Genomic DNA, 17609 nt, shown 5'->3' with positions numbered 1-17609 from the left:
AAATGCTATCTTGTTTCTTATTTGCTGCTGTAGGGCCTCACTGTAGGTGAGGTCAAGCCTGGAATGCTTACCCCTGTGCTTGCAGCCAGGCAAATCCTGTGGACCAGGATGCAGTAATCCAGTTTCCTGCTGTGATAGAAACACCTTTTTTTTTTCCTTATGCTTGTGTATTTCAATGGTCAAATATCACTGATGGTTGCAAGGGTGAGGGAATATGTTAAGGAAGATCTGAGAATATGTATGTATGTATCATTCCTTGGAAGTGATGATTACTTCATTAAAAAATATCTTGGTTCCTAGCTTTGGTGGAGCACAACTGAGCCTTACCAAAGAAGAGCTGCTATTATAAATATATAAATCTTTTTCTCATAGGTATATAGAGAATACTTTTCTGTAAGTTAAAGGCCTGATTGTAAAAACACAAATTTAGATCAATTCTAATGTAATGTACTCTTCACATTCCTCTGAAATTTCTGCTGCTCTTTGCATGACTATGGTAAGTGCTCAATTAGATGATAAAGTGTTTTAATAATAAAAAGATTTGTTGCCACCTTCAAGATTCACATGTCCACAAAAAGGGCAATCCTTCTCATGCCTACAGAAAGATGGCAACATGTCATTTAGGTGAAAATATTTTGAATGGACTAGCAGGCACCCAAGCAACTTCCACTATTGTTTTTTATATCGTTAATATCCAAACCCAGAGGACTGATAGGACATCGGGAGAAAAACAAGCAAACAATAAATGACTGCTCTGGATAATACTGAGCTCTTCTCTGCACAGTGCAAGTTATTTTCAGGGCCTTCACACCTTTCCATGTTGTTGTGGTTGGAGCAAGATGTGTTCAAGGCTGCTGCCAAGCATAGACGTGACCTCTCAACAAGGGTGACCCTTCTTCTGCACAAGGGCCGTTACTGCACTGCTGGACCAAGAGAAGATGCAGAAGATACATACATGTGATAGCTGAGGTGACCCAGTTAAGTGACAGGGTGGCTTCCTATGCTAATCTGTCCTTCTCCACCCACCTGTCTTCTTTCTGGCTTTGATCCACCTAGAATTAACATTACAAGCACTTAATGAACCTCTGAATTAGTTCTTTGTGTAAGCTCAAAAGCTAATTTTTAGCAAAACTTAATCGTGTACATTATGCATGGAAACAGAAAATTTGCACTAAAAAAATAGTAACTGTCTCCACCTTGGACAGTCAAGAGAACAGACACGAAGGGAGCAGATACAGGTGAGTTTCTATGCAGCAGGTATCCTCACTGGGTCATAAATATGCACAAAAAGAAGACACAGACTGCAAATTCAGCTTTTGGTAATGAAGTTAGAACTAGCCAGTGTGCTGTAGCTATAAACTCACAGTGAAAAACAAAGGTACTGACATGAGAATTGAAATCACTTGGTAGGAGACTAATTTTTTGTTGAGCACACTGTGCTGGCTTGAACAGCAACTAAGGGTGAGTCAGCACTTTTCAGACAAAAAATGTGCATTAGTAGTAACTTGGATGAAGAGAAGGCAAGAGGCTTGTTGTCCACATCCCATAAACATAAATCCAGTATTAGAGGAAGCACAGGAGCAGTAATTAGAGAAGTTAACCAACAATCTGCAGTAACATATACAGTAAAAGTAGTTCTTTTTCTTCCTTCTTGAAAGAAGAAATGCCAGTTCGTCAAAAACAGTGTATAGGGAAAGCTTTTGGTTTTGAAAACAGCACTAAACTTGTTGAAAAGTACTCTGGTAATATTTTAAAACTCAAAACTCTGTGTTGCAGTACAAATGCACTTTTTCCTTCAGTTTTGCCAACTGTTTTTCCCAGAGTCAAAACTAAACGTTTTCAAATTACTTCATCTTAACTGTCACAGAATGGAAAAAAAGCCACTGTATCAGCATAAAAGGTTGTCCTCATTTGGCAAATGAAGCACTTAGGAGGAGAAATAAGACTGAAATTATATTGAAACAATGTGGAAGCCATATTCTTCAGATTAACAAATGGCAATCTTTCTCTTTTCATCTTTGTTTCATTTGCCTTTTGACTATACTGTAATTTTGAAAAGGACTGGTTTGTATTGCACAGTCATGTTGCAATCATTGTTTATTGTGTTGCTGTTATATAATAACTTCTCTAGGCGTATATACTTAATTCTGATCAGGAGATTCAAAAGTTGTAGATGAACATACATAGTCCCAATGGGAAGTGGTTCTAACAAACTCAGAGACACAAATAGTGACATTACTCTCACAGAAGTTAAACTAGCTCAGAGAAGGTATGCTGCTTCTGAGCCCCGAGGGCACATGCTGCACAGACACCTGTAAGGAAACAGTAATGACAGATGTAAGTGGAGCTGGATGCAAAACATGACAAGATGACTTGGTATCCAGAGTCCACTTCAAGAGTCACCTACAAGAAATTCTCTTCCTGGCTATGCCATGTACTTCCTCTGGAAGACCTTGAGCAAGGCATGTTTTGACCCAGATTTCAATTTTGTCCACTAACTTTTCAGGCGGTCCCCTGGCCACTGGGACCTCGACTCTTCTGGCTGAGCAGCCTGACTTCCAGAGCCGCTGTGCTGCTACCGCCTTACAGGACCTGGCATCTTCAAAACATCCTTCCCTTCAACAGCAACCGGCCATTCCTGGGTGACCTATATTTAACTCTACGCTGATGTAAGCACTGCCTCAGGTGGCACCCTCACTGCTCAGGCACGCAGCGCCATGAAAACATAAATACAAATGCCTTGCATCATCCCAGCCTGCGAGCCCGGCGCAGGGCTGCGCCTGCCGGCCGGGGACGTCATTCAGAGGGGCAGACTTCAAAGGGCAAGGCATGGGACAAGGCACAAACCGGCTTTCCTGTTTCAGCAGCGCAGAAGCAAGACTCATCGCAGGGAGCCAAAACGAGGGGTGGGTGCCGTCAGCCCGGCCACAGGCCTGGCCGGCGGGGCCGCAGCAGCGCCCGGTGCACGTCCCTGCGCGGTGCCAGAACCGGCGCGTTAGCCCTGATGAAACACCTGCCACGAGTCAAACACGTTGCGATACCGACGGGGGGCAAAGCCCACACAAAATATTCCCCACAGAAACAACCCAAGGGCAGCGGCTGCGCCTCACTGCCCGAGCCCCCTGCCCAGCCCCCGCCTGAACCCCCTGCCTGAACCCACTGCCCAACCCCCTCCCTGATCCCCCTCCCCAGCCCCCTGCCCAGCCCCTGCCTGATCCCCCTCCCTGATCCCCCTGCCCGGCCCCCCCCCCCCGCACGCGCTGCCCTCGACACCCCGCAGCCCGTGCCCGGAGGCCCCGCCCCTCGCGGCGCCGCTCTCCGCCAATCAGAGCCGCCCTTTCCTCCCGCGCGCCCTCCCCGCCCTCCCCTCCGGGCGGCGGTGACACCCGGAGCCGCCCGGCCCCGCCCACGGGAGCAGGGCCTCCGGGCCGTCTCGCGAGAGCCGGCGAGGCCTCGCGAGAGCCGCGGCTCCCCCGCCCTCGCCCCCCGCCCCGCGGCTCCGCCCCGCCCGCCGCCTCCGCCCGCCGCGGCGGGTCTGTCTGTCGCTGGGCGGTGGGAAGGGAAGGCAGAGCAGGGGGGCGCTCGGCCCTGCGCACTGAGCGATGTTTGTCCGCCATCGCGGCGGAGGAGGAGGGTGAAGGAAGCGCCGCCGCCGGAGCGAGGGGCCTGCCCCGCCGCCTCCCCCCCTCGCCGCCGCCTCCCCCGCCGCTCCCCCCTTGCAGCCCGGCCGGGCCCGGCCCGGCCCTCCCGCCCTCCGCGCACCCCCGGGGGCCGCAGCCCGGAGTGAAGGTCGCCAGCGGCCTCCCCTGCCGGGCGCCCGGTCCCTCTCCCGGGCTCCGCCGTCCCGCCTCGCCTCCCCCGGCGCCCCTCCGGACGGGAGGCGCCGCTGCCGCCGGGCCCGAAGATGTCGAACCTGAGCAAGGGAACGGGCAGCCGGAAGGACACCAAGATGCGGATCCGAGCCTTCCCTGTAAGTACCGGGCCTAGGCCGGGCTGAGCGGCCAGGCCAGGCCTCGGCCTCCGCTTGCCCGCAGGCCCCGCGGCCTCGCTGCTCCTGCCGGCCGCGCCGTGCGCCCGGGCCCGCGGGCCGGCAGGCCGGGCCGGCACCGGGCGGAGGCGGCTTTGGGCCTCGGAGGCGGCCGCGGGGGCGAGCGGGGCGGGTTGAGCTGTCAGTCGGCCGGCGGCCTCGGGCACCCTCGTGCGAGCTGTGGGGGGGACAGGGACGCGCAGGTCGGGGAGCAGTGCTGCCTGCCGCACGGCGAGGGGGGCTGGAGGAGCTGGTCCCCGCGGGTATCGCCTCCCTCATCAGTCAAGCAAATCAATTATGGAAATACACGCACGGCTTTGGCGGTGGGGGGGACACGACTTGTTTCTTTGTTTTCAAGGAAGAGGCCTCAGAGAAGCCGAAGGTTACACGCCGACATCAACAGAATTAGTCAGCCCTGGGAGGGGGAGTGTTATTTATTGGTGTCTCCTGTTGAGGTTCCCCTCGGAGAATTTATTTCTCTCTCCGTTCCGTAAAAGAGATTATAAATCGTGCGATTATAAAATTTAGGTGGCAAAGTGCCAGCTGTTCGGAAGATGTTACTGTAAACATATAGGCGCAGGTAACTTTGCTGCATGTTTGGCAGGGCCATCAGCGTGCCATCTCTTTGAGTTACAGAGGCTAATGAGCCAGATTGCTGCCGTAAACCTTGTTGTGTTTTGACGGTTCAATTAGAGTTTACAACAGAGTAACAACTACAGTACTATTAATGGCGTTGAGGAAACAGGAGAAATAGGAAAGCTTCAGCGTGCCGGAGGATTGCCAGGAAGTGTGTGTGCATTCACCGGTGTACACGTTGAAAAGAAGATACTTAGTTGAGTCACTGGCTTTTAAGGTTTAGCATAACTTTTTGATGCTATGCCTGAACCCAGCAGGCAGTAGTATGGAACTAATGGGCCTGGTTTCTATGGAGAAACTGGACATACCTGTTTATCTTATATCACTGGCAAGGAATATATCAATATATTTGTTTCATCAAAACTCTCACTAAATTAGAGAATTCTTTGTCTTCTCAGCAGTTGGCTTAATCATAGTAATCTAATTTACACTGTTTTCCTCTTAGTCTTTACTTTTAATCATTGACTGTTGCATTTAGTGGTAAAAGTCAGCAGGAAAAAATGGACTATGAAATGGTAAATTTTAGGTGGTAGAAGGTTGTTGATATCTATCATCCATTTATTTTTTTAACAACAATTTCCAAGAAAGTAAATTTTGTTAGGATGTGTTGGTTTATAGGAATGAAGGAAATTACTTACTGCAGTGTAGCCAGGGGTTTAGTAACAAGTAGGAAAATCTGTAAAAAAAACAAACCTGACAAAACCAGTATGGATGTTTTATAACTTAACTACACCAAAAATGTATCAATCTTTTAATTTCATAAGCAGATTAACGTATTGCAAAGGTGAATATGTAGATATAGGTCAGCCAACAAAGGCAGACTTAACAATGGGGTGAACTGGAGTTTCTGTTTACTTTTTTCACCACTTTCATAAATGAGTATATGAAATTAGGTTGAGGGGTGAAGAATACTTGTACAGAGCCTCACTCTTTAACTTAAACCTTGTACTTTTTCTTCTGGAACTGTTTTTGCTAGCATTGTCTTTCTTTTCAGCCTAAAGAATGTCTAGTTAAAAAGTTAAAGAAAAAAAAAAGTCTCCCTAAAATAATTCATTAAGTAAAAAGTTCTGAAGGCCTACAGATCTTAAATGTTGGTGACATCTAATAACAAAAGTTTTTCAGGTGTTCTCTTCAACAGATCTTTTCTAAGACATTTTGTTGACAATCTATTTGCTAAAGCATTTATAAAAAAGAAGCATGTACTTGTTTGAGAGATTTGGAGGGATTTGTCTTTCATAACTGCAGAAGGCAGTAGCTGTAGTTCATGTACAAATCTTAATGTAAATTTTGTGGAGGCCTAAGTGGTTGTACAGCTTTGGTCCTGCAGATAGTGCCAGTGACTGCGGTGGGATTATTCATGTCAGTGAGGTTACACTTGTTTGTAGGAGTTTATATTTATAAAGTGTAGTATTTGTACTTCAGCTACTGATCTTCACTCTTTTGTCTCAAATTTGGTCATTCCACTCTTCAGTTCTGAATTAAGAGTGCTTCCACAGACAGCTTTGTAGACTGCTTTGATTTGTTGTCATATTGATCATCTTTCTTCAGCACGTCTGCTTGTTTTAGATTAGTTTGCTGCTTGCATGGAGGTAGCTGTTCACTGTTACATTAAACTACAAGTAGCCAAATTGGAGAGGTCACATTCCTGGAACGTAGCAATATTATGGTTAACACTCTTTATGTAGGTTGTCTCTCTTAATACTTCCTGTTTTTTGTAGTATTTCTTGTATTTCTGTTATTGTTACATTTTAAAGTAGCTGAAGGAAAGGAGATGTAGTAATTTGCAAAATATCACTGCTCCAAATTTTTTGGTTTTTCTGCCTTTCTGGAAATTGAGTAGAAGTTGACCAAAACATTTGAAAACCACCAATGTTGTACCCAGAAATCTTAATGTTTTGGAATTAGTTTTATTCTAGATTACTACTTTATTATTTCTCGTAATTGCTGGAAAATAATCTGTCATCCTAGATTTCTTAGTTTTTGCTAGCTCCTGGTATGTGCTCTATGATTTTTCTTACCTCAAGGGCCATGACCTTGAGTACCAGGAATACTGTTTTGCTGAAATGGATTTTAGAGTAATCAAAAGTAGGTGAGGAAAATAGTTTTATATACACTTAACCATTTTTTTCTGTTCATAATAGAAAAAAAACCCCACACATTCCTTAATTCAAAAACTAGCTTACTAAAAGGATGTTTCTTGTCTTACCTTGTTGGGCTTGTCTTAAAGACAGTGACAGTCTTTGCATCAGAAGTAGTCCAGATGAGGATGTGTTCTTTACAGAGACTTCAGACTCGGGTGTTTTTTTAAAACGTAGAAAGAGTAAAAGAAATATTTTTTTTAATGAGAGTTTTCTGTATATTTAATAGAGCAAACTGATGAGTTTAAGTGCAGTTAAATGACCTTATGTACCACTGTAGATTTCCTTTGTGCTATTTTGATAACTGTGTATGGTACTTTAAACACCTTCGTAATATATCACTGTTCTGTATTTATGTAAAGTCTATCCAGATAGCAGTCTGAGTAGCCTTAGAGTTAGTCAGAGATGGAATAGTGTAAGAGAGGTTTTGAATTCGTGTAGGCTCTTTCTTCAGCAATCTTCAAGCTTTCTGCTTTCAAATTCATGCTCACTGCAGCAAAGAGGAATTTCTCTTTTTTTTTTTTTTAATGTATTTGGTGTACGGTGCTATTTTTGCTAATTACATGGTATGTGATTATGTGAAAAGGCAAGTTTGATACTTCTGCAAAACAAGAATTAATTGCACCTGTTTTGGAGAAGTGTTGGGGGTTGCTTTCTTCCCTTCCCTGGTTTCATTCAGAGTACTCTCAGGGTCTCATATTGGCTGTCTTTGCATAACCCTCAGTGAGCCCGTTACTGCTGGAATACTTTAAAAGCTCTCAAACATGCTTGCAGCAAATCTAATTTTAAGGTGATTTAGTTGATCTGTGAGAAGTGGTACCAAAGAATGCTAGATTTGCACTTTAAACTTTTGGAGAGATGTGATGTCTGTAACAAAAATGTAACATGAACAAATTGTGTTTTTTGAAAGTGTATTTGAGCTGCTTTGCTGTGACTGTTTAGCTAGTAGAAAATAGTAGCCATTTTTAAATGTGTTTTGATGGAAAAGCTGTACAAAGTAAACCGTGCACGTTTCTTACAGAAATATACAATATTTTGAGACTTCAATATTTGAGACTTCAAAAAGCATTTTGGGAATTAATTTTCAAAATGTATACAAGTAATGTTAAGCTGTGTTGAATGAACTTTTTTGCAAGAACTCATCCTTCTTCCAGTGCATGGTCAGCTGTCACCATGAAATTGGTTGGACAGATCTTAGTGACAACCAGCATGACCCAGTGTACGTCACTGGGTTTGATCGTTACAGTTGGGTGGGTTGTTTTGAGTGCTTTTAATAATTTTTGTTTCCTGCAGAGCTGTCTTTCCTCTACAGAGCAAGGCTACAAAATAGTGTTTTTGCCAGTTCTCAGAAATATTCCAGTGGATCAGTATTACATGATTACATTATGGATTCTGGGAAGCATTTAGAGAAATCCTACACATGCAGTTGTGGTAGAATGAGTCTTTCAAGTGTGTGTATGTATATAAAATCTGCTCTGATTCATTTCGTATGAAATAATTTTACCCAAGAAAAGCCTCATTTCATCTAGTCTAGTCCAGAAAGGCTGACAGATTTTTTGTTTTTTCAACCCTGTTTATCAATTGGTGTTACTTCTTCCTCAAAGAAAGTTCTGTAAAATTCATTGCTACTGCTCTCTTTTCCTCAGATCTTAACAGCTGCTTGTTTTAGTTTTTGTGTAGGCAGAAGGCTTTTTTATATTTTTTTGTTTCCTCAAGGAATGCTGACTGCTTTGGTTTGTTTTGAAATTTGGGGGATTGATGATGCAAGTTGAGATGAGGTTTGTTAAATTTAGGCTTCGACGTGTAATGTGTAGATCTATCAGCTCAAGAAATTGATGTAAATTTTGTGTCCTACTTGAGCAGCTTAAGCAGATAGACCAGAGAAAATGCACTGAACTGTGGTTAAATTTTTAAGTGTTCAGATTATGTAAGCAAGACTTGTATTTCTGCTGTGGCTTATAACCCTTAGAGCATGCGTGCTGTACTGGTGAGTGAATAGAGAGGCAGGGAGGGATGAGAGGTAGAACTGGAGGATGTTTTACTGCAGGGTTTTTGATTAAAGTAATGTAAACACACTGAGTGCTGCAAGACCACCTACTTGATGTTTGATGTGGTTGGCTTTAGTGAATTTCGATTGCTTGCTATTCTCAAACATTTTTATAAAATCATCTTAGCAAATAGCCCATCTAGTGTATGCAGTAGGAATAAGTTAGTGTTCACAGCTGAAGTAGGTTTAAAACCTAGAAATAAAAAATGAAGACACTCCTTTTCAAAGGAAAAAGGTGGTGTTTTGATGTAAATTACAGACATGAAAACTACATGCTGTTCATTGGACAGTTAATCTTACGCAGGCCTTCCTGTTTGAATAGATTTAGAATTTTTCTTTAAATGCTACAAGCAGACTGAATGCCCCAATACTATGTTTAGCATTTTTAAGAGATGAACACTAATTGCAGTGTAGACTTTGAGTAGTTGTAGGTTGGTTGGTGGTTGTTTGTTTTTAACAAACTATACATATTATTGTTTTAGTTGTGGTCTAGCTTAATCTCATTTAGTATACTGAGTTCTGCAAATATTTGGATTTCAGTTGTAAATTTTCTTGTTTTTCCTTGTTAGTTGGGTCTTAAGTTGTGAGCAATCATCATTCCAGTTGCTCTGGGGTTTGAGTAAGTGCCTGTACCTGGCACTTAGTGGGAAGAGTACTGCTGTTTCTGGATCTTGTCTGTATTTGGAGTTTGCTTGATTTTCATGCAAGAGTATAAAGTAACACCACTAGTACTCTGTTAAGATGTTTATACTGGTTAATTCATTCCGAGTTTTTTCAAGTGGCTTGGTAGGTTTATCCACCCCCTCAATCTTGAGTTGTAGAGTTATTAAACAGGAATTACTATTTTTCCCCTGGTAGTGGTGGGTAAAAGGGCTTTATGAGAGTTGCTGTGAAGCTGACCAAGAGCTTTTTGCATTCTATGCAGAGTTATCGTAACAGTAAGTAACATAAAAGTACAGGTGTTTTTTTTCCAGAAAAAACAATACTGTTTTCAAAAATCTTTCTTCTTTTTTTTTTAATCTCTTCTGGGCAGGTTTGCAAGGTGTTTCTCAGAATTTCAAACATGTATTCTGAAGCTGTTGACTTTGATCTGTAGGACAGGTGGTCTTAGTGCAGGTGCTTCTATATTTTCATTACCACAGCTGATCTGCAGTGTCTGATAATCTCTGTATGTGGTGAAAACATTTTGCTATAGACTGAGGCAGATTTTCTTATGATGGTTTGAGTCCATTCATAAAATGCACAGTGATTCTGTTCCAGTCCAAAAGTGGTTCTTAACCTGTCTGATCTCTGGCTGTTCTCTTTGATTTCTCATAGCTTTACATGTGCAAAGCCAGCTCTTGAGAAGTGAGCCTGTATTTCTCATTCTGAGTCAGTTTTGTGGAAACAAGCAGGGAAGTACTGGAGAAGAAAATGATAACACAGCCAAGCATACTTTTTGTCATCTGATTATTTTCCTGAGGATAAAGCCAGTAGAATTTTTAAATCAGTAATGGTTCTTTTGTGAGGGTGCAAGTACTTGCATATCAGCAGAAGTAAATACTGTTAGATGACTTAACAAAATTATGTCCATAGTGACATTTTAACATAGGTATTTTTGGGAAAGGAAAAAAAGCGTGTTTAATAACAGTACAGCAAGGAGGACAAAACTGTAATAAACATTTACCTTTGGATGGTGCTTGTTGTGGAGTTGCCTTGATGCTTTAATTAGTCATGCATAAGATTAGTGTTTGAAAGCTCAAACTGTCTTGCTTGTAGTTGAATAAGATATAATAAATTGCAAAATGTACACAGATAACTTGCTTTATTTATTCATGGTTATGGATGAAGTGCATTTGAGAAAATGCCAATTCCTTATTTAATATTAATGAGAATAAACATAAATTAAGACAATAATATAAATTATGCATGTGAATATATAAAATTGGACTATCTTATATAACTTCTTACATGTAGTTTGAGTACAGGCTGTGCATGTCGTTCTCACATTTTGTATGTGACAAATCTTTATTGAAATAGGTACTTTATTTTTTTTACTTTACTTTTTTTTTAAGTGTTGGTAGCATCTGAGAAGACCTATTTTTTTATATTATATACATGTATATAATTTTCAAGTGTAGCTCTGGATTTATTTTTCTGTTCCACCTGTTTCAGTGTTAGTCTTGCTCTTCCAGGCACTGCTAATTTGTGCATCTGATCATGATGTATGCACTATTTGGTGCAAAAATTCCCCAGAGAAAGGTTATTGTCAGCAGACAAGCGGTATTGATTATCTGTAAATGTGTGATTTATTAAATGCATCTTTCTTCCCCTCCCTGAAGTAACATTTTATCATGTATTTACTGTAAAAGTTCTGGAATTTTTATGCTGTTAGCATTATGGAGGAGGAATTTGTCATCAAGCCCCAAAAAGCCTCTAAACACCCTTCTGCCCCCACCCCTTCTTCCTTCATCCCCCTAAAATCATTCATTGTGTTCCTTGTTTTGAAATGTCTTCTGGAAATGCATTTGCAATGTATACATTGGTGTGTATTTCAGTTTTCCACTTTAAATACTGCTGATTTTTGAACAGTTGTTAGTCGGAAAAAAAAAAAACAACAAACAGAAATAATTCATGTGGGATTTACATTGAAGTTGAGTGGGCGAGGAATGGGCCATTTGTGGTTCAGGGAGCTTTCTGAATCCAGGTCATCAAGGCTGGGAAGTTAATGAACTAATAGATTTTTTCACTCAGAGAGATGATACCTCTGAGGAGGCTCGGTGCCTTCCACAGGAGGCATGGATGTGCAGAACAGTGTTGCTCTTTCCTCGCACTGGGGTTGAGGCATGCAGCATCTCCATGATGCTTTAAAATCATTGTAATGTTAGTATTACACAAATTATCAATATAAAAGATTTGCCAAGAAAACCACATTAATTTACGTATTATAATTACTATATAATTAATTTATTTCTACTTTGTCATGTTGTGGTGATGGTCTTAAAACTACTAGAAGTATGCTTACATGCTGAATCGAACTTTTAAACCATTTTGACTTGGGGATTAAAAAAAAAAAGAGTATTTATGTTGGTTTAGAGTTAGGAGTGAAATGTGTAGCAGGCTGGGCTGTAATAGTGCTGCTGCTGGAGACAGTGAGTTGTCCATTATGGCAGTTTCCAGACAACCTACTGCACATTGCCTGGAACACTGCAGTCCTGCGCCTGGGTTTTAAAAGGAGATTAAGAGAGTCAGGGACCTAAATCCCGTTGAAGTTTGAGAGTTCCTGCGATTTTTATTCTTTGCTGCTAAATTTTGTTAGGTTTTAGGTAAACAAACAACTTCCCTTGCTGCTCTGAAATTTTTAGTAAGTTGTAAGTAATTTCAGTTGAACAAGAATGAACCATCTTCCTTCTGCTGCGGTGGTAGAGCCTGCCCATGGCCACCTATCCCAAATAAGCTGTTTTGGGGAAATTCATACTCAAACTTCGTGGTATTTGCTCACAGTCACGTAGTCCTCAGATTTTGAAAAGCATGTCCTTGGTTGTTCTAAGATTTTATTGCAGTAAAATGCTAAATTACTTGAAAGAAATTTTTAGGATCTGTCCCTTGTTTATAATGGGGAAAGATATGCCCAACAGTTTATAAAATTTCATGCCACTGTTTGCACTGTGTGTCATTTCATGTTTGACAGGAGCCTGTTTGACAGCTATGGGCACACAGCTGAGCTCTTGAAGTACAGAACTACCTGTCTCTGCTCATGCCTTCTAGACCTCCAGGATCCTTCTGGCAGATGACAGGGATGATTCACTCCAAGAAATTCAGCTCTTCTTCATTCTGTTTCTACTTCTCTAATTATGTTAAAATATTTTCTTTAACACCAGCTTTGTTTAGGATAGGAACCTTAAAGCTATTGTATTTCTTTCAGGAACATATTTCCTGCTGTTAGATAAGCCTTTCAGAATTTTTTTCCATTACTTTACTTGAGGAAACTTGTCTTAGAATTGCTACTTCTGAAGTGAGTCAAGAGGACTCTGAATTTCTCATTAGTCTTCACAATATTGATGTTCATTTTTATTCTTTTGGGCAGGAGAGAGAGCAAGTGGGCAGATTTTGTTGTGTCAGAGCTTCGGATTTATTCCTCTGTTTCATTCAGAATGGAATTTTTAAAAACAGTTAAGCAATCCTGACCTGATAAACTCTTTTTCCCACTGGTGTTATTTGCACCTTAAGTAATCAATGCAAGTACTGAAATAAACCAAAGATTTATTTCATGTCTCAAAAGGCTTCTGTTACCTTGCTTTTTAAAGTGTAAACTTAGATCTAGACTTCAGCTCTTAACAGTTTCCAAATTAGTAAGAGAAGTTTCAGACGTATAGACAGTTCTTCCTTACTGTTGTTGGGTTGAAGTGTTCCTAGGAAATAAGTATTTTCATTATAAGTGTTTTATCATCCTCCTCCATTTCCAGGCACTATAGTAATGATCCCTGTAGAAATGTCATTTTTAAAAGAACCTTGGTTAATAATACAGGCAACGTCACTATTTTGGCTGTACAAGCACTTCCATTCTATGGCAGTGACAACTATCTTTTGAACTAGAACTTCTATATTTAGCCTCTTACCAATGCAGTTCTTCTAGAAGCTTGAACAAAAGCAGTTAACTGTTATCTTTTAAATACAACTTTTTAAAAAACAAGTTTCAAAACCTGATGGCAGGTGGACAGAAGCTTGCACTGTGGCAGGGGGAGACTTCTTTACAGATAATGCCTTTTGGTATTTATTTTGCAGATGATGGGGGGAGGTGGGAGATAACAAAAACCTGGCTTTCTGTATTTTTAATTAAATACTATTCTGCTGTCCTCTTTGGGCAAAGCGTGTAATTTTAGGATAAAGTTCCTAGTGTAAGTAGTAGCATCTTTGAAAGTTTATGTTGAAAAGAAGTTATTTTGGTCTGTTTTCTTTGTTTTTCCCCAGTATCCAATGCTGCTGAAGGTCAATATCCTTCAGTCCTTGCTGACAAAAGCACGTATGTATTTCAAGGGGCTTGGGTCTGGTGGAAAACATAGTAAGACAGATGAGTGTGTAAGAGGCATAGTTAAGTTTTGTATAAGTGATCTTAGATTCAGTGTTTATTGACTTTGATTATCCAATATTGTTGTTTAACTTACTGATGTTTATACACAGCACATTAAAGACTGGTCTGTGTGAATCCATACATACCGATAAGTGAATGAAAAATGAGGCTGGTGAGCTGTAATTCATTTTTCATTGCCCCACTTGGACAAGTGATCTGCCTTTTATCTGTATTAATGAGAATAACTATTTGAAAGTGTATTTTCTAAGTTGAGCATCATAAATTGCAAATTGATCTTTAGTCAGTGTAACATAGTGGACTACCCTTAACAGACCTGTAGGAGAGGAAAAAGTTAGGTAAGCCTTGTCCACAGGTTTAGGTGTGTCATGCAAAAGTCTGCATCTCTAGCAGAAAAATAGAAAGAATTGGCAAATCAGAGAGTCTTAATGGTGTTAGGACAGTAGTGAATACATATGGACCTAGTTTTGAATGAAGTAGATGGTGTTACATACTGTGCTTCTACTATTTACTGCTGACTCAGTATGTTGTCTTCTACGGTTGGGATATGCTTTTATGGAGGACTGTTGACCTTAGTCTTTGTGTATATGATGCATTCTTACAGTTGCTCATTAGTAATGAAAAACACTTAGTATGAGTTAGTGCTGGGAAAGTGTGCAGAGGTCTGTAAAGGGAAGGATGTCTGTTCACAGAATCAGCACTGTGTAGTTTTGTTTTTTGGTTTATATTAAGTTGTTTGCCTTTCCAGATTTTCTCAATTGTTTTTATATTTTGTTAAAGAAATGAAACAAAAATTTAGATTATCTTTTCCTTGTGTTTATTCAGTAACTGATGGCTGCTCAGATTTCATGCAAAACAGGTGTTTGGGAGGAGTTGTTTTTCTCATTTTTTTTACACTTTCCCCCAGGATATTATGTTCCACAGAGTGGAAACACAGAAGTTTATGAGGGGCATTTAGGGAAAAAAAAAATTATATTAAGTAAATATTGAAATCTAGAATAACTGAGTTATGTTAGCAGTTCAGAATTAGCCTCAATCTTCTGAATCGGTTACTAAAATACGACAGTGTGATGAGTCTGCTAAACATGTCAAAACTGTTGCTGCAGTATGAGGTTTTCTATTAAAGGCTTTTTCAAAACTTCCTATAGAGTGTTAAATCGTGTGGTAAAGCTCCTGTCAGGTCTACCTATAATGCAGACAAATGTTACCTCTCTGAGACAAAGAGCAAATCGTTTTCCATGAGCTGTAGGTTTACTAGAAAAGCGAGTTCTTGGAGGATATTACAGTTTGCTGTAAAGCTTATCAAAACAAACCAACCTAACCCCTTCTTCTTCAAGCCCCCACCCTGAAGCAGCACTTTGTGATGAGACCAGCTGTGTTCTGAGACAATGCCTTGGAGGCAGATCAAATCTGTCAGTCACTATGCAGGAGGTACAACTCCATCTTTTAAGTAACAATCACTTCTTAATCTTACTTCTTCCGCCCCATGCAGGCAGAATAGCTTTTCACTGCTGCAGAACCCATTTACGCAAAGTGGAATAGGAAAGGGTTTTGCCTGTAATCCTGCAGCTCTTGGGTGTTTCAGTTGACAAAGAAGGTGTCATTTTTTGACTGAATTGTGCATTCTGCTTGCTTCTGCTGAGCAAAGCCTGACACCTGGGAAGGAGAGGTGGATATTGTGAATCCTGCATTTCTACTACTGACTGAGTATTGTCATGGAGCCCTGTCTATTCTACAGAGGCTTGAGCCTTATTTTGTGTCAGACTGGAGTTGACTTTTCTCTTGGCCTTGATGGGATTACTCAGCTCATCTTCTGAGCCTGGATTGAAGCATGGTACAGGCCATGAATATTCTTTGCAGGAGCAATCTGGAGAAGTTTAGTGTAGAGATTACCTAGCCAAACAGGGGTAAAACTTGAATGTCAGGCATGAGTGAAGAACAAAACACATATTAAAAATAGTGTCAGTATTTAATGTTGTAAATGGTAACTGGTAGACACCATAAGCAAACTATAGACATGGATTTCCTGCCACCACACACACCCTCTGAGGGAGTATAATAGTGTAGTAGGCATTTCCTGATACTCCTAGGAGATGTGGCTGATACTGGATCATCATCATCTCCAGTTGTTGTTATAGGTCACCTTGGAGCAAAAGCCTAGTTATTAGGATCACTTTGGGGAGCACATTGCTATGATTTCCCTCTGACTCTTTCAGCAGATGGCCAAAGTAGAGCAGTAGCCCAGATGCAGCAGAACAGCAGTAGGTCAGGATGCCCCTTTTCTTAGCTTCCAGTCATGTTTTTTTTGGTGGGTAAAAGTCAACCTGTTCAGATAACACTCTTGAGGAATTTTGTGCTTCGTGTTTTTAGTTGCTCAGAGATTTCATATTTTCATTGTAAGTGTATGTTACGGAGTCATTCTCTTCTGATCACTACTGATGTTCTTAGGCAATGAGGTGTAGCCAGTGCATCCTCTTACAGACATGCTCATTGCTACACAGTGATGAAAACTTCAAAATTCAGAGATCTGTGAATATTGAACTCGCCATTTGTCATTAGTGGGGGTACATTTTATCTGCTCTGTAGTTAAATAATATGTAGTTCAATGTCTTAATATGCCGTTTTTCAGATATATTCTTGGAGCAAAAGCTAGACAATGTATCTCTGTCTTTATAAATTCTTGTCTTTTAAATTAAAAATACTGGAAGGGTTTATAAAAATTGGAGGAGTGATTAGATTCTGAGGCAGGAAATGTGCTGCCCTGACCCTTTCTGGATAGCCTCAGCCAAGTTTCATCCACAATGAAGGATTCAGGTAAACGATGCTGAGTTACTGTGTAACAGAGTATTTAATACCATCTTGATGTATACCCTGTCTTGAAATGGAAGTGAAGACTGTTAGTTTTGAGAGCCTCCTTTGCCTCTTGGACTGTGGGTCGGGACCCTGTGGTGGCCATTTTAGATGGCAACAGTAAGCCCCTGCTGATTTTGTCTGCTGAGGGATAGGAAGTGTGGGAGTGAGAACAGGGTGCAATTACTGGGTGCAAATGTGTGCTCCCAGAGCTGCTAACTAACTGTAATTATCAGTATCCACTCACTTCCTTCAAGGTAGAGAGCATAAAAACTTGCATTCTGTAATTTTAGTGGGTTCTCTCTCCAGTGTTCTGGGGTATCAGAGCTAGAGGATGTCATGGAAAGGAAAGAGGCAGGTGATGCTTGTTTTTTTTTTTTTGAAAATTTTGAGAAACTTGGCAGTAATTATTTCCAAATTGATTTGTTTCACCCAGTAGCATGTGGAATTGTGATAAAGACTCTGCAGCTAGTCCGTAGCAAAATTGAGTACTGTTTGACTTTTTAAAGTAAAAATGTCCTGCAAATGTGTTCATAGTCTGTTGAAACGTCTGCAAATTAACAATACCCTGTTTCTTCTTCAAGGATGAACAGCTGTGTCTAGTTACTTAGTCTTGTGAGTACTAGTTCATGTGCCTGCTGTTTCTGCTTGTTGGTATACCTCTGTGGGTACTCCTACTGAGGTGTTAGAGGACACTTAATACCTTTTCAATACTTCCTTCTTAGTCACTTCTTGTTTAAGAAAGCTAAGTAGTTACTTCCAGTAAAAGTAAGATGGTGTAAACCATCAAGAATTCAGCAGGTTCTTAGCAGTTTGCTGCTGTAACTGCCTTTCCTTACAATT

The 17609-nt window shown here is 41.0% G+C and overlaps 1 protein-coding gene across 1 annotated transcript in view; it reads left to right on the top strand.

Moving 5' to 3' along the window:
• Positions 1–3512: 3512 nt before the first annotated feature.
• The window catches only part of CUL3 (cullin 3), a 51851-nt gene continuing 37754 nt past the window's right edge, over positions 3513–17609 (top strand). The window contains exon 1 of the mRNA XM_051626253.1: positions 3513–3970. Within this exon, the coding sequence (XP_051482213.1) occupies positions 3905–3970 (66 nt within the window). The 5' untranslated portion in view covers positions 3513–3904. The remainder of the gene's footprint in view (positions 3971–17609) is intronic.

Source organism: Apus apus, chromosome 8 (genome assembly GCF_020740795.1).
Source record: "Apus apus isolate bApuApu2 chromosome 8, bApuApu2.pri.cur, whole genome shotgun sequence".
NCBI classification, from domain to species: domain Eukaryota; kingdom Metazoa; phylum Chordata; class Aves; order Apodiformes; family Apodidae; genus Apus; species Apus apus.
The sequence above is the reverse complement of the archived record's forward strand: the minus strand, read 5'-3'. Positions and strand labels throughout refer to the sequence as shown.